The 25472-nt window shown below is 43.8% G+C and overlaps 1 protein-coding gene across 1 annotated transcript in view; it reads left to right on the forward strand.

Moving 5' to 3' along the window:
* Window positions 1–7407: 7407 nt before the first annotated feature.
* LOC119457949 (uncharacterized) overlaps window positions 7408–25472 on the forward strand; it is a 72255-nt gene continuing 54190 nt past the window's right edge. The window contains exons 1-5 of the mRNA XM_037719727.2: window positions 7408–7550; window positions 8403–8604; window positions 13187–13307; window positions 15839–16039; window positions 21593–21702. Coding sequence (XP_037575655.1) covers window positions 7543–7550; window positions 8403–8604; window positions 13187–13307; window positions 15839–16039; window positions 21593–21702 — 642 coding nt within the window. The 5' untranslated portion in view covers window positions 7408–7542. The remainder of the gene's footprint in view (window positions 7551–8402; window positions 8605–13186; window positions 13308–15838; window positions 16040–21592; window positions 21703–25472) is intronic.

Below are 25472 nucleotides of genomic sequence, written 5' to 3' on the forward strand. Positions count from 1 at the left end.
AGAAATACTTGTCGGCGACTGACAAATATGCATGCGTGAAACAGATCGCGTATAATGGGCAGATTTGAATTGAAGAATTCTGGGGTTTTACGCGCCAAAACCACGATCTGATTATGAGGCACGCCGTAGTGGGAGACTCCGGAATAATTTGGACCAGCTGGTGTTCTTTAACGTGCACCTAAATCGGGTGTTTTCGGATTTCGCCCCCATCGAAATATTGCTAAAGGCAAAAGTGGCGCGTCCCCAGCATAGGCGGCCGCGGAGTACGCGCGGCGTTCGGTGGTTGCATTTGTGCTTCCACGATAAAAAAATAGAGAAGGGATCTCTTTAAGATGCATATCGGTTCCCAAATGTGTGTCGATGGTGTAAAAAAAAAAAAAATCCTGCAACCATTTCTTGCTGCAGGCTCCCAGAAAAATAAAGCTATGGCTTGGCTCTGGACATGGGAAGAAACTGCAATCCGCATTTTTTATCTGCTCCAGGTAGTTCCAAAAAGGCTCTATACCGCCGTTAGAGACCTTATTTTATTCACAATACTCTATTAAGAGCTCTTTAATTTTGGTATAAAACTGCCAAGCTAGTTTTCTCACGAAAGGCACTGCAAATCATACATTCAGCATTCTGAAACCCTTGATATTTATATACTGAATCGGGAGGTTGCGTCATCGAATGTGGACGTTCTCTTGTTTTTTATATGCGCTTAAAGAAATTGATGCCTCTCATCTATCGCATCAAGATCACTTGTTAATGTAACATACACATTGCGCTGGCCCAGTTGGAAATATTCAGACAGCATTGCTACATAAACATAGGAACAACATATAGCACTTTTTCAGGGACACTAGACCTTTTCAAAATGTATTGACCCTATTCGCGGCGATCCCGTGGGCGCTGCCATGTTTGATCACGTGGTGACGCGTCCATTGCTTGCCTCAACTGCCTCCGTGTTTACAATGGATGTGTATGACGCCGGTATAGTGAACTAGAATATCTAACGCCGGTGCGGCTCAGGAAAGCTGTTTCGGGAGATATCGCACAGACGGTGACTGGGTGTACGGCACGAAAGCTTTGTTCACAGCTTCAGAGAACATGCAAAAGCACTTTCGGAGCTGATTAAGCTAAACGGCGCGAGCAGCGTATATGGTGCTTGTTCTAAAAGTGGGGCGATATATGTATTCCGCGCTATCCTAACTTTCCGCTCATGAATTGAATCAGAATTGGTGTGTTTTGCTCTTCGTTCTTTAGTTGGCAAATATTTTGAAGTCGCGGATTGTCACGTTTCTCCCTCAGCAAAGTTCGATCGGTACGCTACCTATCTGATTATGTTCTGCCTAATCGCTCGCGGGTGTGCTCAGTTCCGATAGATTTGTTCTTGCTGCGCATGAAGCTTAATTGAAACGTAGCTGTTTTGTGCATTATAATATTAATACCTTGTAGCAATGATGTATTATCGCTAGTAACTCGCTTACTCTTGTGGACCGTCACGAAACATTCCGCTTCGACCATTCGTGCGTTGTCGGTGTAGTACGTCATTTATTGTGTGTATATAGTGCACATATATTCAAGTGTGCATACATACACTTATTCTCGACACGTCGGCGATAGAGCGGGCGTAAGTTTTCCTGCCATTTGGGATAGATGTGTATAGATAACGTGCGCGAAACCTACTATGACAGGAATTAAGCGGCGCTACTCCCTTTGTCATTGTTTAACGAGTGGTACTACACCCTTGCCGACTTTCCGGGGCTCAATCCCTTTCTTTGAAGGTTAGCGATACAACGTTTGCGGATGAGCAAACTTATATGTATCCTCGAGGAAAGCCGTACATCTCGAAGTGCCGGTAACACGTACGGACAGTTGCAACAGCGGTCCACGAACTTGGCCACACAAATTCATTCGATTCCTTAATACGCGTCATTATGTTTACAGCCAACTACTGCACACGTCTTAAATCCAGCATGACTGCAGCACAGTGCGTCAGCGAAAACTCAGTTGCATTTCCGACAGCTGATCGCACAGAAGCAAGGAAGAAGCGGTAATGGTTTCGTATTCGTGCGCTGTCGCTGAGGCCACGTGCGGCGCGTATCAAGGGACTTCATTGCGTTTCTCTAAAACAAACTGCTCCGCGAAAAGGGTCAACATATTGGTTCACTATACAAGCTCAGTTGGAATTTGCGTTCTGTGTCCATAGTTGTTTAAATGATACATGTCTCGAAATAAGTGTTCGCGCTCGATCCTCACAATACGCCTGATTCAGATTTATGAGGGATGTCGTGTATTCGAAACATTATACAGCGCTCTGCAAATTGAGCACAAGCACTCTTGTGTTCAAGACATAATACAGTGCAGTGTCTTATGGGCGATTTGGTGCGTATTTGTGAACGAACAGGAAGCAGGTGAGACATGCCGATGCGTATACGCGAGGAAATAATTGGACTGAATTTCAATTTTAATTCACCTTATTTACCAGATAATTCTGACTGGATGAGCGCTGCAATTGTAACCCTTCCATTTTTTATCCTAAATCGAGCGCTCGTCCTTCTTATCACGCGTCTCAATGATTTTCCTATTACAAACACAGGCACGTCGCAGAAAATGTGCACAGCCACGTCACGATCCAAGTCAGCTGCGCTGCATAATACCACACGCAGGGGCTTCCCAGCGACTACTTGACGCGTAAATGTCATGCTTATAAGTACGAGCACCTTCCTAACAGTTCCCAACCGAAGCAAACGTACGCACAACTTCCGGTCGTGAGCAAACAACGAAATATTATGTTACAGGGGGAACGTTATACCAGGGGCGTCTACTTTCCATGATTGGTGCAGCCATGACCTACTGAGATATTGCAATGCCCTCGGAAAGCATGCCACAATCAGCAAAACACTGTTCTGACTGCGCACAATCAATAAGCACGACTAACTCAAACTATTTCTCGATTGGGGGGGGGGGGGGGGGGGAACTGCAAAAATCTGCCCCCCCCCCCTCTCTCTCTCTCTCTCTCTATATATATATATATATATATATATATATATATATATTTTTTTTTTTTTTTCGAATTACATTACAATAGGTGAAAGAGCCTGGAAATGCGTCTGTCAGTTATTTTTATATTTAACAGACATCGACCTATTTATCAATCACACACATGGTGAACCATGGCGGTACGAAAAATTATTTGAATATGCATTTATTTCTTGCAACTAATAAAATTTCATGGTGATGCAGGAACGAAAAGCAATGAGCGTCTCACAGAGGTCTCGGATCCCGCCCAGTAGCAGCAGTACAGCGCACACACAAAAAATATTAATAATTAAACAAAGAATTGTACTTGTTATCTAAGTCTATAGCCTAAATTTATCGCTAGTTTAGGTAATAGTATTGTCTAGGTTCTACGCAACGAAGTACAATCAACATAAATTACTTGCAATATTCACCAGAAAAAAATGACAGCAGATGTGTGCAACAATCTCATTTACAGTGGAGCAGTTTCTTTCGAACAGTTGCAATAAAACTTTCAATTTCTTATAATTATATCGCATACATTAAAAAAAAATGCCCATATATGACTGTACCATTTGAAACTTTGCCCACATGTAATCCTTTGGAGCATTTCTTGTTTGGAATTTTAAAAAAGCGAGTAATTCAGCATGTCACTTCGCCATAACATTTACCATGGTGCCCTTCCCTACCCCTCGCCCTCCTTATTCAATTTCTGCTAGATTTGATATCGGTTGAGTTCACAGTTCTGCCAGAGCAACGTGATAAATCATTTGTTCGCAAAACACATTGATAAAGCTCCGGATCCCTTGCATGCGTAAGTTACTGCAAATTTCATAATTAGTCCCCTGTCTTTAATGTTTACCTACATATTGTCCGTAACAATCCCTTTATTTTCGCCAAATATAAACAAAATGTCTTGGTTAGTTCAGCGAGGACATTGCTGAAACAAAGTCTGAACGTGTTATGACGCCTTAAAAGAGGGACAGAAAAATGACGGCTCAATAATTATTTGCGACACTTCTAGCTGGATCAGGAACGTAAAAATTTTGTCGCACATTGCAGTTACCATGTCCCCCCTCCCCTTTCCACAAAATATAAACCTGCTGTAACCTTCAGCTATGTCGGGACACTGGGAAGTATAGCTGATAGCTGCCATATCACACGCTTTAACACTTGAATAAGAACCTTTTGACAAAGGCTGCGTATGATCCAGCCACATTTAACTTCGCAGAGAGAGTTTTCCATAGCATACCACGAATTTTCGCTAAATTTGGTCTTGGTGACTTTTACAGTTCTGCCATGGAAGCGGGCTTCCCCACTCGTTAGACCCGCTCACAACATTCTAGAGTGCTTGCATACGTAATTTATTGCGAAAGCCTCAATTACCTATATACTCTGAACTTCACCTACACATCAGCTATTAACTTGTCCTTACAGTCCCCAAACAAAACAAAGCTGCCTCCGTTCAGTGAGGAGGCCAGGCGGACCTAGTATATCATGCATGAAAAATTAAAAAATAAATAAAATATGAGGGTTCAATAATTATTGGTAACGCTTCTAAATAAGCCAGAAACGTTAAAACTACGTGACACATTGCACTTAAAATCTGCCTATTCTTTCAAAGTATAGAATATCTGAAACGCAGAGTTCTCTTGGGACATTGGGAAACCTAGCAGCAGCGTGATACTTTCCAACAATTGGTTACATTTTTTTTAAACCTGTATTTGATCAACACGCATTTACCAGCGCACACAAACTTGGCGTATTGTTCCCCTTATATTCGCAAAATTTGACCTCAGTTGTAGTTGTAATTATGCCAGCGCAGCGTCTAAGTTTTACACCGCTCGTAAAACAGACTATAACACAATGGACCACTTGCATACGTATTCTACTGGAAAATGCACATTTAAACCACCCATTTGGAACATTGCCTACAGATTACCCATACCATGCCCCTAATTATCCCCAGATATAAACAGAATACCTTGTTTAGCTCAGAGAGGACACCGGAGAAACATTAAACTACGAATCTCGTATGATGCACACAAACACATGGAAAAACGAGGGTTTAGTAATTATCTGCAACACTTGCATTAAAAGCAGAAAAGTGAATGTTTCGCAACGCACTGCGCTTAAAATTATCTCTATTTTCACGGAATTTCAACCGTATCTCGTGCTGTAGCTTTAGGAGTCTGGGAAACATTTCGATTAGCACGCAGTATGACTCCCTGGAACGCTCCCAAGAATAACTTTCTACAAAGACTGTAATGAACCTATACAGAATAAACATTTATCGCTCGGCACTCAAAACATTTCTTCGTACTTCAAATAAATAAAAACCCATGCCCCGCATAGTTTACCGAGGATACAAATAAATGCCGTGCATAACGCATAAAACTTGGGAGAAAGAGACTATTCAGTAACTGTTTTCGGAGCACATAAGCAACCTACACAGGGCAACGTTTCGATACACGCCACCAAAAAGTGGCCCTCATTTTTTCAAAATATATAACATCTGCTCTTCTTGCTCCCGCTGGGATACAATTAATAGTGTAGTTCTTATTTAGGAACAGCCTGAAAATGAAATCGACAGGTTCGGAAGTGACACAAGCCTTTAGAAAAAAAAAAATCAAGTCACTGTTCTATTGGTATTTAAATGGCTCTGCACGTTAGACCAAGGTCACTGTCACGAACATATCTACAATAATTCGTGATTAGACAAAGAAACTCGATAGTTATACCTGTAAGAGGTTTGATTAGACTTTTTAATGGTGATAAGATACTGAGACTGCGACGCTATGTAGGCTGTCTCCGGACAGAGATTAAATAGTTCCAGCATTTGAAAATCCAACGGTTTCATGCCGTAAACCGCACCAGTCGTTGGACGCGGCTGATAATAATACGTTATCCTGACCTCCCCCTCGCCCGCAGGTTAAATAAGCTGATTTTGTTTTCAAATATGGATATAGGTGTCCCAAAACACTGGACATGATGCAAGTAGCTCAAGCTGACATTTGTTAGGGCGGGAACTGCCCAGCGCCAGGCCTTCCCCGCAACGCGAGCGTGTACGGAGAATCCTGCGTGTCGTCTGCTACAGCGCGTCCCGAGGAGACGCGCTGTAGCCCGAACATGACCACGCTGTCCTCGCTGCCCACGAACATGACCACTCTATTACGAAAGAAAATTTTGCCTCAGCTGTAGTTTTGTTGGACTTTCCAGCATGCAGTCAAAAGTACTCGCTTTCAAAAATGGGGGGCGGGGGCAAATGGCATACTTTGCCCCCCTGGTAGATACGCCTATGAACTCACTCCACGCTCCGTGCTATTTTATGAATTTCCGCTAGAGTGGCGCGTTACATTCTGGAGTTCAAAATAGACAGTCCTAACGTGAATGCAGCATTGGTCAGCGATAAGAGACACAAGATCAATCTATACAAGAACAAAAGATGGTGGCGACGGCACTTTAAAATTTCCGCGCCAGCATGCGCGCCAGCTTCTGATGACGTCATGAATTTTGATTGCTCGGAGCTTGTTGGTTGTTTATCTGCAAAAAAAAAAAAAAAAAAAAAATACTCCATTCACAGGTACACAACAACTAAACGTAATAATTTTCGGTAACTTTTTCTGCAGGAAAGCTACCCGAATACTAGAAAATGTATCACGTCCTACAATGGTCATAAGCACAGCGAAATTCGCGCGAAATTCAAATCGTAAAATTTTGCCTTTTTCCCCGCCAGTAATTCACGCTTGTTCAGTCAAAGAAATGCTAACAAATTTCTCAAAGAGCGCTCTATCAATCTAGTGAATGCAGCTGGTCTATATTGCCAATGGCTGAGCAGTTCAGAGTGCCGCAAAAAGAAAGCCGAATAAACGACGCTCTGGCGTCGTGCGGAAGAAACCGATAAAATGCTGCTTTTGCAAGTTCGTCAAAGTCGAGGTGCGATAGCTAAGCCCCATGGGCAGCGCAGAGTGTCCGCATTACTCTGTATATTCAGCGCCCAGATATGAAAAATACAATTGTTTTGAAAACCGCAGAATGAAGGTGGGTGAGTAGATATTTGGCGGCTGCAAACATCACTACCGCCGACTACCGGTCACAAGTTAAAACAACTAGCAATCTTTTGAGAAAGTGCTGCCATCTGTTAATAATAAATAAAGTTACTGTTATTGACGTTGCCAGATTTGTATTGCGTTTCGCTACATTTGGCAGTAAATTAAACAAAACGTGAAACGTGCAATAACTTATAATAATATTTTAATAAACCTAATTATAGTATTCGTTTTCAATGCAAGTGGTCTATTATTATGTTAAAAGCAATTTAATTTTGCGAAAACTAGGCGCTGCACGATGTTGCAGTGGCTACTGTTGTGTTTAGTTTCTATTTGCGTTGTTTTTCTTGTTACCGAGGCTCACAGCTCACGCTTATCCCGCCACATTTTCGCCTCAGCCGGACATGCGCACAAGTACTGTAAATTCGACAGCTTATGTTGCTTCGTGGGGGCAGGAGTTTAAAATACCTACAGCTGGTGTATCTGCCGAATGCAAAAGTAAGTTGAAAATGTTCACCAGAAGCTTGCGATTTTGGGGACCGATCGTCGGGCACACTTTCTCAAGTATTTTGAGCGATCCAAGCCGCTGGCATAACTTCTTTTAAATTGGCGCTTAGCTGTCGTCGAGCTACCTTGCTCAGCCAGATACTGTATTTTTCTTGACCTACTATAAACAAAACGTTTTCCTTGCTGATTTCTCCTGAGCGATAGTAGCCTTACGTTACCCCGACAGGCCCCCGTCACGCGCCGTGCCTCCCCGACGGCTAGGAACAGCGCGACGTTTTCCAGTTGCTTACCAGGATGATTTCAGCCTCCAGCGAGCCTGAGCTACCTGGGAGCTTCCGAAGGAGCGGTCGTTCGCTGGTTGCGCAGCGAACTGCGTGAGACGGGGTTCTCGCGACGGCATTTTCGAAGAAACGCGTCGGGTGAAATCGGCGCCCGGTTGCCGCCCCGGAGCCAGGCTTTTGCCGTTCGCGATCGCGAAGACACAACGCTCGCAAGAACCGCTGCCGCCGCTCCTCTCGCCATGATTGTGCTCGCATCGTCCGGAGCGACGGGTGTCGTTTGCGTCGGCCCAGCGCATTCCTAAATCCTCGTGCCTGCGCGGCTGTTTGTCTCCCAGCTGCGATCGTCGCGCGGCCATTCAAAAAGCCGAGCGAGCGGTCGGGGCACCCCCCCTCCTTTGAAGCCACTACGTAGGGAGAGCTGCTGGCGCGGCTGTCGACCTTGTGCACGGCTTCATTTCGCTCGCGTCTCTTTTGCCTCGCTCCGCGATTTCGGCCTCTGTTTGCCCGTCGTGGTCTGACGCGAGCCTTTCGGTCGCGATGCCCCATTTCCTTTGCTCTTCAGGATGTCAGGGGTGCAGAAGGCCCCCGGCAGCGTCGAGCTGAAGCCGCCTGACAAAGGGGAGCAGCCGATGGACCTGGCTCCCAGGACGGCGCATCAGCACGTCGCCGCCGCCGCCTCTGCTGCCAAACCGACGCAATTGCAGGTCACCACTATCGGGCCCGCGCTCCGACCGCACCTGGACACGGCCAAGTCGGCGTTCACGGTAAGAGGCATCGCGGGCACCAGCGCGCCCAGCTGTGTTTGGGACACCGTAGCTACTGTGTGCCTTGTTTCTCGACTTCATCGTAACTGCTGTCTTCACAACGCGACTAAGATCATCGTCGGTGCTGAAAGAAGGCACATTTCATGGTTTTCCTCGCGTTTGAACACGGTGACCAGGCGGACTGGTACCTAGACAATTGTTGATCACTTCCGTAGCTATTCCGGGCCGTTGAGAAAACGTGAATTGTTTTTATTCGTTGGTAGTCCCGTCAGCATCTTTCACTGTTTTGAAGCCCATGTACTGATAAGCCAAATTGTGTCTTGATACCTACAGCGTGTGTGAGCTGTACGTGTTGAATACTCAGCAGCCTGTACTAGTATTTAATGTCAACATTGCAACAACACTCATAGCCGAGTGCTGTTAACTGGACTTTTCGTAATGTCAGCATGGCACATAACTTATTAATGAGATTCTGATTCCTGATAGAAACTTGTAGGTTCAACAATAATGATCGAACAAAAAAAGCTCTGAACATATGTATATATTACTGCACCATCTACTTGCTCATATCCGCTGCTTATTGGTTGCTGAAATTCCTGTGGAAACTTGTGTTCTGTTGTTTTGTGGCAGTAAATGACAATCTGACTTATATTTGAAAGATAATTCATATCTTGTGTCTGGACAGAAACATTAAACTAAGTGTTTGTGGTTGATAATACACATCGCTTGCCCATTTCCTCTCTACATTTTTTATTTAAACCGCATGCATGATAAACAGTATCATCTTATAAAAAATTGATGTTAACTGCTGTACAATTTATTTATGTAGTGTGTGTATTCATTAACTGAGTTGATTACATGATATTTGAATGCTCTGATTGTGCTTACTTATGAAACTGTAATCGGAGTATAAGCTTGTTGTGGTAGGTTAATAATAGCTATTGAAAACATGTTGCCCTGAGTGATATGTATAAATATTTAGGCCTGTTAAAAAGTTGAAGCTGTTGAAATTACCTTTCTCTATATTATTTAAAGGCTAACTGCAACAAACTTTTCCTTGTCTAAATTTGTTATAAGTGAGTAGTATATACCATTGAAGCAATCTTGGCAAAGCCACGGGGCTCGTAATTGTATAGTTTTTCTTTTTAGCATCCTTTAAACAGCACGTGAACAGACGATGTGCGCACTTGGTGGTTGTCGTGAAGACGTAAGTCCCAGCACGCCACGCCCAAGATTTTTCAGCTCGTCTTGGGGGCTGCTTTATCTCGAATTATGCGGTCCAAAACTTAGTTGCATTTGGCTTTTAATACACCATATTCTCACACACAGTAATCTCGATATAATGTTGCTCAGTAGTTGTGCTACGCCATGGATTCATTAATTTTCTTGCACAAACTTAAATAGTGTGAAGCTACGAAGCCAAGCACTGGCATGAACTAACCAAGACAGCATAGATTCTTCGAGCTTCGAGCTGCAGCCATCTTACATTCACAGTGTAAACGACCTAATCAGTTCTGACAAACTCCGCAAGGTGGAAGAAGATTAATAAAACCGAAGGCCAGCATCATTCAGATGGATGCCAACTTTCTGTTTTGGTAAAGGAGCTGCTTTTATGCCAGTAAGGTGTATAATTTGTCTTGAACGCAAGGAAACTCTAGTTCCTTTGCCTCTGGCCATTTGATACAACAATTATTTGTTGGCCAGATGCTTCTTCAAACATATTTTATTGCTTTTCAACAGCATTAATGCCAGTGTAGGTTATCATGAGTACACTAATTAATCCTACAAGCTCATTATGTAGCTCACACAATGGGGATGACAGCCCTTATCCCACGTCTGAGTGGAATTATTCAGTGGTGCCACCAGTACACACTGCACATGGGTCAGGTGGAAGCGGGACAGCACTTGTTTGGTCCCACTTTCAGTAATATTTTTAAAATGAGCACAGCGTTTTTTTTTTTTTTTTTCTTTCCTGGGTACCCTGCAAACTTTTACAACTTTTTTTTTTTTATGACTGCACTTCTATTAAAAAAAAATGCAGTGAATACATCTGGAATGCCAGGTATTCACACATGGACATCAAAATCGGAAGTGGTGTGAAAACAAAAAGCTGCCACTTGAACTGTAGGACATGCTATCACTGCCATGGGTTTAACATTAAATATTCATTGTGCTAGCACCACTCCTGCCTGATTTAATAGGTGGTGTCCATGCATGATGTCACTAAACATCACCAATGGCTTGTCATGGCGCTTCCATTGTGCGGTTGCTCACATTGTTGCTTTGGTGCGCAAATCCATAGAGTGTCCTGGTCTTCTCTCACACCCAACCACGATGCTGAAAATTGTTATGCAGTGAAACAAATTCTGCTCTTGCAATGTGTTCCAGCTCATGAACAAGACGTTTCACTTTTCTGATGACAATAATGATTTCAATATTCCCAAATTATGGCCTCCAAGATTGTGCTGCTTTGCATATTTTACAGACAATAACGACCATAGTCTCGGAAGCCATTGTATGAGTGGAGTTTTTTCAATTAGGTTCACGAAGTTATAAAGCACTTGATTAAAACAGAACCCCTGTGCATCATTTTCAGATACATTTTTTGCCATATACATTCCACGTCGCATCTCACAAGTTTTCCTATATTTCTTTTCCATTGTTTTCATTCTGTCTACCATTTGTTTTCATTGTGCAAAGGCGCTGGAAGCCCCTTTGAGAAGTTGGGTATGACCTGCTCATGATCACAGGTGGCAGTTTTAAGATCTCTCTAGATCTTAAAACTAGCCATAAACTAGAAGGTCCAAAAATGTGCAGGCATAAGATGGTGTAAGCTAGCACAAGGCAGGGGTAATTGGAGATCACTGGGAGAGGCCTTCGTCCTGCTGTGGACATTAATGGGCTGCTGCTGATAATTGAAAGAAAATCTGGCATTGTCATATAACAAAGTTTAAGTTTATTGTGCAAATTTATCGTGCACTGGTTTGTCTAAACTTGGTGCTTCTAGTTTCAAACGCCTTTTGTGAGCTCTTGAAGCTTCTTTTCTATGCATGGCATACTCACTAGGAAGCACTAAATTGCTACTATCTGACTGGTTTGACACGCTTATCGAACTAAATATTTGCTTAATATACCAAAAATGTGCACGGGGTGAGTCTTGTCGTGCAACAGTGCAGGTATTATTTGGATTTAGCCACATTCATACTGTATTGAAGTGCCTTGATTTTCTTATTTATTCATTGAAGCTGATGTGGGAAAATACACTGGTTCTGGATATAAAGCATTAAGAAATAAGTTGAAAGGCAAGGACACAACACGGTCAAACTTAAGGAAGTGCATTTTGTAAAAGAGCCATGTGAAGTCGTACAAAAAAAAATTGAAAAATTTGAAGGATGCTTAAGCTTCGCCTTTAAAAGTGGACCGCGAAGCATTCAGAGATCCCTGGCTGCTTATCAGGATATTTTCTCGTATATTCAAATTACAATCCGACGCTATCACATCTGTAGTTTGTAGTCAAGTCGAACCACGTCATCCCGAACCACCCCGACTGGGCAGGCCCTTCACGTGGCAAAAAGTGTTAGTGAACGAAAATTGAATTTCTCAAAGTAAAATCCGTCAGAAAAATTGTAAAGTACGACACTATCACGTCTGTAGGTTGTGGTCAAGTCGTACTTTATCTAAACTTGTTGTGGTTATGATGTGGTTCGGCACAATTATTTCCGCCAACAACGCCGGTGCTTATGCCGACACCGGATTTTCTGCTGCACGGGGCCCTTAACGCTGTCGCGTTAAAATACTATTTTTTGTGCTGCTAAGGATTTCCGTGGTGGGTGAACAGTTGCAGTGTGGGACGTCTCATAATCTTAGTGTGAAATGCTATGCTATCTTCACCTTGCTGACTACTTCATCGTGTAAAAAAAATTTACTTTTTTTTTTTCTAAAAAAATAAAATAAAAAATGAAACTTATGGATATCTATGCTTCTGTTGCTGTTGTTTTCACAGCTAGGCCACATGGCTAGGCAGATGTTAACAGCAAGAAATATTTCAATAATTTGGCTGATTACTTGAATTATGCTAATGAACTTCTTAATTATTTACTTTAGGGCATATGTTGCAATTGCGAAATTCAAGCTGAGCAGTAATGGAGTAGCGCCAATTTTGCAATATCTGTCCCCAAAGTTTTTGGTGTTTCATCTAATATTGCCCCAAAAGGCGCACCTTGGTGAAACCGTTAACTGGAACATGAATGCATTTCGTGGCACATTTCAGGGATGAATATTTCAAAAGCGATGCTTGTCGTAAAATTTCTGCTCAGCAGACATGAATTTACTGCTAACTTGAATTTACAATTACACGTGCCCTAAGTCATGAGAAGGCTTACTAACACATTTTAGGTAATTAGACGATGTAGTGCTTAAGTTCTTTCTTGCTACCCGCCTGGCTAGCCACATGTCCTAGCTGCAAAAATGGCAGGGCCTTGATGTAACAGATGTTTTTTTTCTGAAGTTTTTCACATAAGTAAAAAACACCCTGCATGATCTGCAGTGTGCTCAGATGTGCTTGCTTGTTTTTGCTTACCAGACGCTGGGCCAGAGGCTTCCTGCGTCTTCAAGGCCAGTCTTGCAGCCGGCCATTTCTGTGTCCTCAACCGGGGGAAATGTAGTCGCTGCCTCTGTTACACCATCGTATACAGTCAAGTCTGGTACGTTCATGTCTTATTTTCACTAGTGCAGCTGTGGCTGTGCGTGCAGATCCTTTAGAGCCTTTCTGCTTGCCAAAACATTTCCATAGCACCCATGTGTTAAAAGTGCAAGGACCATATTTTGCAATGATTTTCTTCATTTTTAATTCATTTTGCTCTCTGTCATCGGCCCGAATAAAGCTCGGATCAGCCACTCAGTTGGGCAGATGATGAGGAATGAATAGATTTGAAGGGAAAAAAGGATCGTTATAAAATACAGCCACAGATCTTGAATTCTCTTGGCATCCTATGCAATGTTAATTTTGTGTGTGTACTATGAAAAAGAGGATTGGTCACATTTGTGATGTGCGTCTGTACTCTACCTGCCGTGGTTGCTAGTGGCTATGGGGTTGGGCTGCTAAGCACGAGGTCGCGGGATCAAGTCCCGGCCACAGCGGCCGCATTTCGACGGGGGCAAAATGGAAAAACACCCGTGTGCTTAGATATAGATGCACGTTAAAGAACCCCAGGTGGTCTAAATTATTCCGGAGTCCCCCACTACAGTGTGCCTCATAATCAGATTGTGGGTTTGGCACGTAAAACCCCATAATTTTATTTCTCTGTAGTCTACGGAGTTATTTTTGAAGTCTGAAAAATCTGTCAAGCCATCTAAATGCAGTTCAGTTTTGCAATAGCAGCTGATTCATCACCCGTGGCTCTAAAGTGACCGAGGAAAGGATTATAATTTTTGGCTTTTGATGCCCCTGAGACAAAAGGAAGTTTTGACTTACGAGGTTCTTGTTGTGAGGTCTCAAGTGCTCTCGGTGGCAGAGGAAACGACAACACCGTAGTCCAAACACAAAAAGGACATCTATTGCTTCTTCCATACAAAAATGTCAGCTAGCCGAAATACACATGAGGAACAGTTCCACGTCATGGAAGTTAAACTTGCGGCACAAGGTTATCAAGTGAATGTTCCCACCTGGCACCGACTCCTAAAGTAATTCGCGGGTGATGGTCTCATCAGCAAAAGTGCATCCGAGCGATCACATTTGCCCAGGCCAGTGTGGGTTTCTGAAGCTGAATTGGAAGAGTGAGATGCGTGGATTAATGACTTGCTTTTAAGGACACCACCGTTCATATTCATGGCGGTTTTTAATTGTTATTTAATGTGGGGCTAGTTTAGCCAAGTGAATGTCCTGAGGCGTAGAAACATATTCTAAATCATGAAGTGGCATATTTGCATGAAAATAATGCGACCCCGAGTCTAATGCAATGGAGGACTTTTGATGACTCTGGAAATAAAGAAAGTGATATTAGAATTACAGCGTGGCCTTGCGTTATGTGATGCAAGCGCAGCTGTGAGGTTAGAACAAAATGTTTTAGCACAGTGCAATGTCTTATCTGCATCAGCAATGTGTACTTGCGCGGAACAATCTGTGCATGGGCCAGGAAATCTATGAATGTGTACTGCAATAATAGGCTAGGCCATTATACTGATTTCTCTAATTGCACCGCCTCTCATGCATGCAGTGCTTCAGTAGTCTCCTCAGAAAATGAAATTTGCTTTCCTTCAGAGCTCAGTTGCCTCGTGGTTGAGCTCACCTGTATTACGCACTATTTTGGGGTATCTGGAGCTTGGTTCAGACTATAACACAGCACATTCTCTTAAGCTGGCAAACATGAAAGAAAGGAAACAATTTTGTTCTTGTAAGTGTGGTAATAGCTGTTCGAGATGCACACTTGTGGCTGACTGCGGCTAGTCATAGCATTGTTTCAACACTTTGTCTACGGCCTTTCTGCTTATGCGAAATTTTTCCCTGCGCGAACAATTCCTGTTTAACAGTTGTGTTGAGTGGGCATATCACCTTTGCTTGCTAAAAGAAATGTTCTGGTGTTTTTGCTAGATACCAGATAAGCGTTGTGTTCCAGTTACAAGTAACCAGAAATTTATTTATTTATTTATTTATTTATTTATTTATTTATTTTTACAAGTACTTGCTGCACCACAAGGGCATTATTGCATGCGTTGGGGGGGGGGGGGGGAGACCTTTGTAGTGAAATAAAAATATAATGAAAAAAAATGAGCTGGGGATTCAAAAAGCAGACAGCAAGGTACAGTCGCCCAAATCTCTAACTAGCGTGCACGAGCGGCGACTTTCTGTGTGCCAGCACCTTAAATTATGAACAAACTTACAAATGACTATGCTATCTTCAGGAGCTTTGTTAGCATATTCAGATAGCGTAGTCATTTGTAAGTTTGTTCCTAATTTAAGGTGCTGGCACACAGAAAGTCGCCTCTCGCAAACTCTAGTTAAAGATTAGGGCGACTGTCCAAATGGTAAAAAGAAAAGAAGATGAAAAGCGTAGCAACAGGCTGGCAGGCGCATTCACATCATAGAAAAGAAAAGCATGGTTTATGGCACGAGGCCAGTGACATGCATTTACGACAGGTTAGTCGATAAAAACAACTGAATGTCCTTAAATTGAAAATGTCTGTAGACTCTCATGATCTGAAGTATCGTTGCCTCTGATTTTCTTCGTCTGTTTAGTGGGTGGATCGTCAGTGCCCCAACTCTCAACGCTGCGGCACATGGTGACGCCATCAGCGACAGGGGTGTCGTCTCCGAATGCTGGCACCATTGTTACTTCAATAGCATCTCCAATGGCATCCATCATCCGAGGCAACACCATCACTACCACCCAGATTGGCCACACTGCCTCACATCAGTTCTCTTCACACGTACCCCGAGGTGAGCTCTTTGTTTCTGTTGCATATTCATAAGCAGAACGGAGCTCAGCACAGTATCCTTTTTGGATGAGTGCAGAGCATATACAGTTAAACCTCGGTGTAATGAAGTCTATGAAATTGGCAATTTGATTCATTATAAAATTCCGTTATATTCAACTTCAATTTTTATGCCAATAAGTACAATCGCCTATGTATTTTTTTTCACACAGCAAGGGCCGCAATATTTGCTGAGTTATCTGGCAATCAGAAAAGGCAAATTTGAATGAGGAAAAAAAATCATTTTGTTGAATTTGAGAGTCGGTGACGAAAGATACGGTTTCATGACATGTCGACAATATCTTCACATAGATGGTACCAAGTGAAGCCAGCCACTCTCACATTCACTCTGCCCACACGGCTGATAATATCGCCTGCAGTGTGACGATGTTATCATAAAGAACGCTGGCAGCAAATGCTTCATCTGTGTCTGAAACTAGAGATTACACAACCTCCAGCACTAAACGTACGAGAAGACAGCGTACAATACCACGCCATCTCAGCTCGCCCAGGCTTTGCAGATGCGGCTGATTACCTCTAAAACAGGGCGCGCAGGCTGGGTACTCGCACGCTGCCAGGCTAACTGGCAGGTGACACCCTGCCAGTTATACAGGGTGTCCCAACTATCATGCTCCAAGATTTAAAAATTTTGAGGACGCTTAAGCTTCGTCTTTTAGAGTGGAATGCGATAGCATTCAAAGATCCCTGGCTGCTTATCAGGCTTCTCGGCAACTGCAGCTTTCTTTTTCTCCAACTTCACCTCCGCATGTGGCTGCCGAGGAGGCAAGCGCGAACTGGATGGTGTTTTTGCAAGGAGCAAACCACGGCGCGCCGCTGTATGAGTGGTAGAAATGCTGGAAAAGGGGCTTGCGTTTGAGTTTCCGCGTAAGAGAATTATGTTTTCTCATATACAGTAGGACCCTGCTGTTACGTTCCCGGGTGCTGAATTTTCCCGGCTGTTACGTCGTTTTCGGCCGGTCCCAGCACAGCTCCCATAGAACCCAATGCATTGGTAACCCCACTGTTACGTCGCAACTGTGGAACTGTTCCCGCATCATACGTTGCGAAATGCCACCCCGCGCCGGCCCGGGCGGGCATTTTGACTTTTCATGTCGCTTGTCTTGGTTGCTTGACAATGGCATTGGCCGGCCAAAGTGCTGGGGATGACACTTATGACGTATTTTTGGTTTTCGTCTGTAAAAGTATGGCCCTTGACATCCGTATTTGCTATCTAAAGGTGGTGTCTATGACGCGTTGCGGCCCTAAAATTGGTTTTGGCTCATAGATGTTCCGTATAAAGTTCAAGGGCGATAACGCCGTCGCCGCGCGCCTTATGCTGTATGTGCGAGTGAAAGCGTGCGAGGGGAGCCGACGACCGCGTCTAAATCTCGCGCACGAGACAAAGGAAAGCAGGGAGGAAGCGCGCCTTCTTCCGTTGCGCTCGAGGCACCGGCGAGGGGGGAGGGATAGCGGCATCAACTGCGTACTGCGCGGCGACGCGCGGTCGCACGGGCCTATCTTGAAAGCGATCTACGTTGGGGGCAGAGTCTACGCAGTGTAGGTGCGTCGGTGGCTCGTAGCTTTGTGCATGCTGTGTGTTCTCGGCACTCAGTTTGCGTTGAAGCGATAGACAACAGCACGAAGGTCACTTAGCTCGCTTCTGCTGCGGCGCTTAAATTCCTCACGCCAGCGTTTGACAGCGCGTTTCCGCGCTCATTGAGTGTGATTTTTTTAACGGTCCCGTGAAAAACGTACCAGTGGGGTTCTACTGTATCAAAAATTACAATCCGACGCTGTCACATCTGTAGGTTGTGGTTACATCGTACTTTACTATTTTTCTGATGCATTTTACTTTGAGAAATTCTATTAGTTCGCCAGCACATCTGCACCACATGAAGGGCCTGCATGGTCGGGGTGGTTTGGGATGATTTTCTTGGTCGCCGACGCTGGATTTTCTGCGACACGGAGCCTTTAACGCTTTCGCATTAAAATATGCAAAGGCCACGTAGCTTGACAGAACCAAGGTAATGTTGCTTACCATCGCTTGGAGATACTCACATAACTTTTTCCATTCTGCCTAATTACATAATTAGCCTTAATTAATCAACTTCTCAGATATTTTAATTAGACAAAAAGTGTCAAGGAGAAAATTCTAGAGCAACATGAAAAACTCCCCATAAAGCTTTGTGGTGCTCAAAACGTGCTACACAAAAGTGTTTTTCTGAGCGTGAAAGAAGCCTGCAAATACACACAAAGTGCCTTGAGCGGCCAGTCGCGCGGCAATTTTGTGTGTATTCAGAGGTTTCTGTCACACTTGGCAGAACACTTTTATTTTGCACGTTTTGAGCGACAGAAAGCTGTACCGGGAGCTTTAACAGCGAAGCTGTTTAACCTGGGCGTTTGCCGTCAGGTGTAATGCTGAAATGTGGGCCGATCCTGGTGGTAGTGCAGAAAGGGTCCAAGTGCAATGGCACATACCCCTGTGAACTAGCGAAGCTGTTTAAGCTCGAGGATGGCCCGTCGAGTGTATGCCACAAAACCTCCACCCGGCGATAACGTCATCAGGCGTCGCCTATCAACGCTTTGCCCCTGCTGCGCCGACCGCGCCGAGCCTCGCAACAGCTGCATGAGCCGTAACGTCACGGCGCGCGCCGCATCGCTTCGCCTTAGCTTTGCCGAGCCATGACGTCACCACGCCGTGCGGAGTGGTTGCCGCATCTGTGCAGAGGCGGAGCTAAGCCGTGACGTCACTGTGCCGACCCACGGGATATATAGCTTCGCGTCGCTGCCACGGCGACACAAAAGCCGGCGCGAACGCTGCCGCACCACTACTCGACAGCGAGTGAGATGACTTTGGTCCGATCCCGAGTATCGCACCGCCGAAGTGGAGGCGAAATGTCGGCAATTCGCAGAAGATGCGGAGTTACAAGCCCGCGAAACCGAGCAAAAGCGTTTGAGCGTTCAGAAGCGTCCAGATACTTAAATGACCGAGTGTTCGTTGCTCCTTGGGCTGTCGATGATTCCGGGGTGATCTTGCGCAAAACGTGGCCAAGTCTTGAAGTATAACCTTCCAAAAACTTGGCCGAACCGAGATAAAGATAGGTGGGGTCGCCAGCTTCGCTGTTTGCCCAGTCTTTGACCACTAGTGTGAAGCTGCCCCTAATTTTTTTCGTGTTGTTTTACAATTTTCTCATTGACACTTGTCATTAAATATAATATTTGATAATTGATTAATTAAGACTAATTATGTAATTAGGCAGAACGGGAAAAATAATCTGAGCATCTCTAAGTGACGGCAGCCAACATTACCTTGGTTCTGTCCAAGCTACATGGTATTTGCATATTTTTAAATCTTGGTGCATGATAGTTGGGACACCCTGTAGAAACTTACAAGAAGTTATAAGAATTTAAATACTTAGTTATATTGAGAATTTCATTACATTGAAGACAACTTACATTACTAAGGACTTGAATAAAATAACATTCTGAATAAGTCAAACAACTTTTACTGTTTAGGGTGGCCTAATGAGTTTTAAATGCACTTTTACATACATAGTTCAAAGTGAGCTTTCAATTCATAAAAACTTAATTTTTCTGAATAATTCCAACTAATAGTAATTTGAGTGAAAATCAGCACGCTGGATGATTGGGAATTCACTGAACTCGTTTGACTGTACCTATCGCTGAAGTACAGGCTCTGTACAGTGGTTTGCTGTGGAATGCTGTGTTGTGTTTTGTAGTACTGAAAAAAAACTGTAGGATAGTACATGTCTATTTGCCTATGCGAAGGAATGAGTCTGCACCATTTTGCATTTCATGAAAGTAAAGGGTTTGCTGTGGTGTGTGCTAGCAAAGCTTGTATCTACACAGTGTGAAGAATGTTAAAGAAAAAAAATGCACGTGCTTACGCGGCTGTGAAAAGACCTGCTCGCAGTACAAAAAACTTGATGGTGTCAAGCATTGCAAGTTTCCTGCCAGTGTTCTTGTTATACGCAACATTTTGGTGATGGCCTCTCACAATTCAACTTGTGCTTGAAAGACATTTTGCTCTCTCAATCTACAAGACCATCACAGCAGCACATTTCATGCAGTGCTATGGGAAACAAAAGTAAACATTTGTTTGTGGGATCCAAGTGGCCTGTGATGACCTCTACTGGCAGTAGTGGGACAGACCTTGTGGGGGTCAATTAATAAGGGTAAGTGGTAATAATTGAAATCGATTATGAAACTGAATTACATGTTAATTCAGATCCTGCCAAAAATAACAGTATTGCAGTTTTTGAACAGCAGAGGTGTCGTGCACACCACAATGTTGGGAGACTATTAGTAGCTTGCATGCTAAAAGCTGCAATTTTAAATACAGTCGAGTCTCATTTATTTGAACACGCTTAATTCGAACTTCCGGTTTATTCGAACTGATGTTGTGGTCCCATCAAAGGTATGTGTATTCCAATGGGCGAAAACGCCCGATAATTTGAACGGGCAAGCATTGCGACGGTTAATTTGGACATACTGCGCTCCGACAATGCTCTTGGCAGCACGCCAAATTACGCGGCGGTGCCTCCGACCAGCATTGCTCCAACCGTGCCATAGAGCAAAAGCTTAAGAGAGACCCCTCAACGCCGCGTGTGAAGAAGAAAAAAAACTGTGGCGGAAATTTCACTCTCTCTCAAATGGCAAGGTCGTCATTTCTGCGTCATGCTGGAACACAGGTGTATGTGTTTACGTCTCAGCTACACGGAGAAAATGGCAGTGAACCCTTCTCCTTTCTGCTTCCTCTGTTTTCTGGTCACGTACACTGTGGCCGCGGTGCGAAGGGACGCATCGTCGGAGGCCCAGTCCAGCCAACGAAGCTGCCCACACAGGCCAATGCTCATTTCCGGATAACGGTAGAAAATAAAACTCCAGGGAGCAGGCTAAACTGGCGCCAGGCCGGCACGACGGCGGGCGCGTATGGAGGCAGTCTAAGGTGAGAGAGTTGAGAGGGAGGGCGAGGGGAGCCACCGAAGTGTCAGAGTTGCCGAGGCAAAATACACTTCCCTCCCGCCCTCTTCCCGTCACCTTCGACTGTCTGCGCGTGTGCCTGCCTTTAACGGGAAGCGAGCGTTGGCTGGCGTGGGCAGATTTGTGGTCCTCGTTCGCTGTGTGCATCGTGCTATGGTGCACGAATACTTCAAGAATAAGTCCTTCTTTTAATTTTAAGTTCCTTTAATTCGAACAAATTTTTCGGGCCCCTTCGAGTTCAAATTATCCAGATTCGACTATAGCAACCTTTTGAATTATGTCTGTTAGATTGTGATGTGCTCTCATTCATCTTGTACTTAGGTGTGATACCTCTGCATTAATAAAATATGAGACTATGTACTTTGTTGCATACAACTCGTTGCATACACAGGGTCTATAGAATGCATCGGTGCTCAGCCGCATGAACACAGCCTGCTGATGGCATTCTTAGTCACTTCATTTTTTTTCTCAGAATTGCAATCATAAGGAGGGACCATATTCCTTTCATTCACAGGGCCAGCAGCTGTTGCAAGCATCAACACTGCTCCAAAATCGGCGCTCGCAACGCCAATGTTGCGGTCTTCAATGAGTCAAGCAACCACAGCACCTCACATACCAGTTGGCGTAAGAACAGACTCCTCTTTATTCATTGTGTTTTTGTGCGTTATACTATCACCACTATGAAATGTTTTCAGCAACAAGTGTTAAAATAGACGGTTATCTCCAATTCTCAGCACTGCCAGACCTAGCAGATATGCAAGTCATGCTGTGCTTTTGTGTGAGGCAGCCTATAGGTCAGATGGCTGTTGAGTTGCTCATGACAGTAGTTGAGTTTGATATTGTGCACATTAATACGGGTATCACACAGCACACTTTCTATTGCGATTGGGCCCGATGGGCATCGAATTTCGATTTAGATTAGGTTCGATCGCCATCGAAAGCTAATGCAAAAAGCTGTAGCATGTATTGAGTGTTTGATTCCAAAGAATACTTCAGCAGCACAAACTGGGGCTCTGCAATGAGTTTCAGTGATGCGTCATGCATGGGGTGCTGATGTGCTGTGCTAGGAGAACACACCAATGCATTCACTGCAGCACTTCTAAATGCCTATTTCTCATGATGACTGCTGTAGTGTGTGTAAGTGTTCAAAAAAACATTATTAAGCCGAAATCATAATGCACAACTAGCTCTCTAAACTTCGAAATGTGTAGAAAGGGAGTAGGATAGGGCAACTAAATATAGATGCCTGCGAAACCCAGTTTGGGAATGCCTGGGAAAGACTGGGCATGTTTTTGCATGTACACCCCATAGCGAAAATGTAGAGGCCATTTGGCCGAACAGCTGGCGTTAACGTTTTCGCAATAGGGTGTATGAGCACTGGCATATGCTGGAGTTTCATACAGACTGGCTTGGTGTTCAAATTTTTTTTTTCAATGCTAAAGGAAAAAACACACTGAGTCCATGAAGGTTGGCTGGCCGATCAACATGTGCAGTTCTTTGAATTGTGTAAAACGGTGTTAGGTATGCCATGGCAAGGATGTGCAGACTTTTAGGCTAATGTTACAATCTGCAACCAAACACTGCTTTCAGCAGTTGTGCTAAATATAACTCGCCATGATCATTTTGTGTGCAGAAAGCCAGTTTCTCACCTGCACCACTTTGTTTTGGCCTAGATTCTCTTAATTTTCTGACGAGGGGTAACTAGCATGGTAGCACTAGAGTCGCTGCACTCTTTGCTTGCTCATCAAGGCATGTCATCCTAACACCTGTTACATGCCAGTGCAGATAATGCGTTCTCACATTAAAAAACAAATAACAAAGGAAAGATCAAAAGGGAAAAAGAAATGGCATGCTTGTGTGACCCCGCAGAATCAATTTCCAAATTCCAGCGAAGTTTCATTCGAGCTGTTTCATTACGAATTTCTTTTGCCTGCATATGACTCGTGATATGGACTCAATTTCGCTCAAAATTAATATTGGTGTCATGTGACACTCAGGCAAACACTTGTATAATGCTCTCGTAACATTGTAATTAAGCTCTGTATACACATTAATGAGCATTGGACATAACGTGCCCCCCCATATTTCCGCTAGATATATGTCTGTGGCACTCTCAGTTCTCCGAGGGCTGTGGGCAAGCAATCTATGTGCTTAATATAACACCTGAAAATGAGGAGATCGAATGAAATAAGGATGACTGAATGAAAGTCATAGTCGGCCGCTAGTGGTTGTGCTATTCTGCATAGAGAACAAATGCAGTTCAAGGCTTCAGTGAGTAGCCATAGCTTGCCTCGTGTAAAGCCCACAGCCAAATTGTAAATAAAAAACAAAGAGAAAGGAAGTGCAGGTCTTACACGATTACATGCAGTAATCCCAGCACAGCAGGTTGAATTTTATACCGTTCATAAAACACACTTATGATGCTGTGCTGTGCTTGCATAAGTAATTTACTGCAAAGATCATATTTAACCTACAAACTTTGAACTTTGCCTACAATTCACCCATAATCTGCCTCCTACCAAGGACACTGGGAAAACTTACTATGCACTTCGTAAAATGCATGAAAATAGGGAGAAAAGGAGTATTCATGCATGAATATGCAGTTAAACCTCGATATAACGAAGTCGGTAAAATTGGCACTTTACTTCATTATACCAAAATTTAGTTGTATTGAAATTCTACCTTTTATGCAAATAAGTACCATTGCCAGCAGATTGAAGTGGGTTGCAAAATTTTCTCAGTTATTGTGCAATTGGAAAAAACGTATTTCAATGAGAAAAAAACTTTTGTAGAATTTGAGAGTTTGCAACCAAGATACGGTTTCATGCCATGTTAACGATATCTTCACATCGGCGGTACGAAAGCAAAGCCTGCAAAGCTTTCACGTCCACTCCATCACCGCGGCTGATAATGTCACCTGCAGTGGGATGATGCATTCATGAAGAGCACAGGCAGAGGGCAGCGAATGCTTTGTCTGCCTCTCACTTCAACGTGTCTCTGGAACTCGAGATTACGTGACCTCCAACACTAAACGTGTGGAAACATAGCACACATGAAGCGACGACCATCTCATCTCGTCCACCCTTTGCATCTGTCACAGATTACTTCCAAGATAAGGGCTCACGGGCCGCGTATGCGCTCAGCCATGCTGACAGCACGGGCTAGATGAGGAGATGCACACTCGGACATGTTCCCTCTCCCCCATCCCAGCCCCTCCCTGCTTGTGCAGGACAGCGGCGCTGATCAAGTCACCATCCATTTTGGCTCACCCTCGTATGGTTTCCTCGCACCCACAGCATACGGCGTGCGGTGCGCGGTAGGATCTTATCGCATCTGGACTTTACAGGGGAATCTCGTTGATATGACCTTCACAGAAACCGGAAAATAAAACGCATAATCCGAAAATTGTATTATCCGAAATACATTGCTGCTATAAGATGTTGGCCGGGAAAAGAACAAAAAACGTATTATCTTGAAAAACGTATCATGCAGAATCGTAACAACGAGATTCCACTGTATACGGAGCATGATGGCCTTGCTGCTACGCTTTGGTGGCCGCTCTCTGTTGCGCGGTGCGCGATTTGAGAAATGTGTGCACGAGCAGCTGCATATAATTCAACCATTTGATCATCTGCGTCTGTGGCAGTTTCCATTGATTGCCTTGGTATTCCTTCGTGGTGGCAGTGAAACATTGTTATATTGAAATAGTGTATAAACACTCTTTGTTATACTGAGGTTCAAAATACATCGTGTTCTATGGACAAGTTCTAAAAAGGCAAATACTTCGTTAGAATCTTGTCGTATCGAATTTCATTATATTGAGGTATAACTGTATTCGAAAATAATTTAAAAAATTTGGGTTTGTGTTTACGAATAGTGACTATAAAACATGTTAAAGAACCCCAGGTAGTCCAAATTGATTCGGAGCGCCTCACTATAGTGTCTCTTATAGCCAGTTTGTTGCTTTGGGTTGGTAAACCCCATAATTAAAGAACAAAAAAAATTAAACTTCCTATGTGTGCATTAATGCAGCCAAACTCTTATTTTGCATTGCAATTAAAGCTCTACAGCACCTTGCAATGTATTTGGAAGGATGCTCCAAATATGTGATAAAATGTGCATGTATTTTATCTAGCTCGTGCATCATGTCTGCTGCATCAGATAAAGTGCCAGGCAACTGAGTGAGCTCTGCTGGAAAAATAAGTCGCAACCACTACGGTAGGCCAGTGGCTAGGGTGTTGCACCGCTAAGCTCAAGGTCCCGGCTTTGATCCCGGACGCAGCAGCAGCCTCATTTCAATGGAGCTGAAATCTAAACATGCTCGAGTACTTAGATTTGAGAGAATAATAAAGAAAATTATTTCGTAGTCCCCCCCACTATAGTGTGCCTTATAA

This window comes from Dermacentor silvarum, chromosome 7, assembly GCF_013339745.2.
Source record: "Dermacentor silvarum isolate Dsil-2018 chromosome 7, BIME_Dsil_1.4, whole genome shotgun sequence".
Lineage (NCBI taxonomy): Eukaryota > Metazoa > Arthropoda > Arachnida > Ixodida > Ixodidae > Dermacentor > Dermacentor silvarum.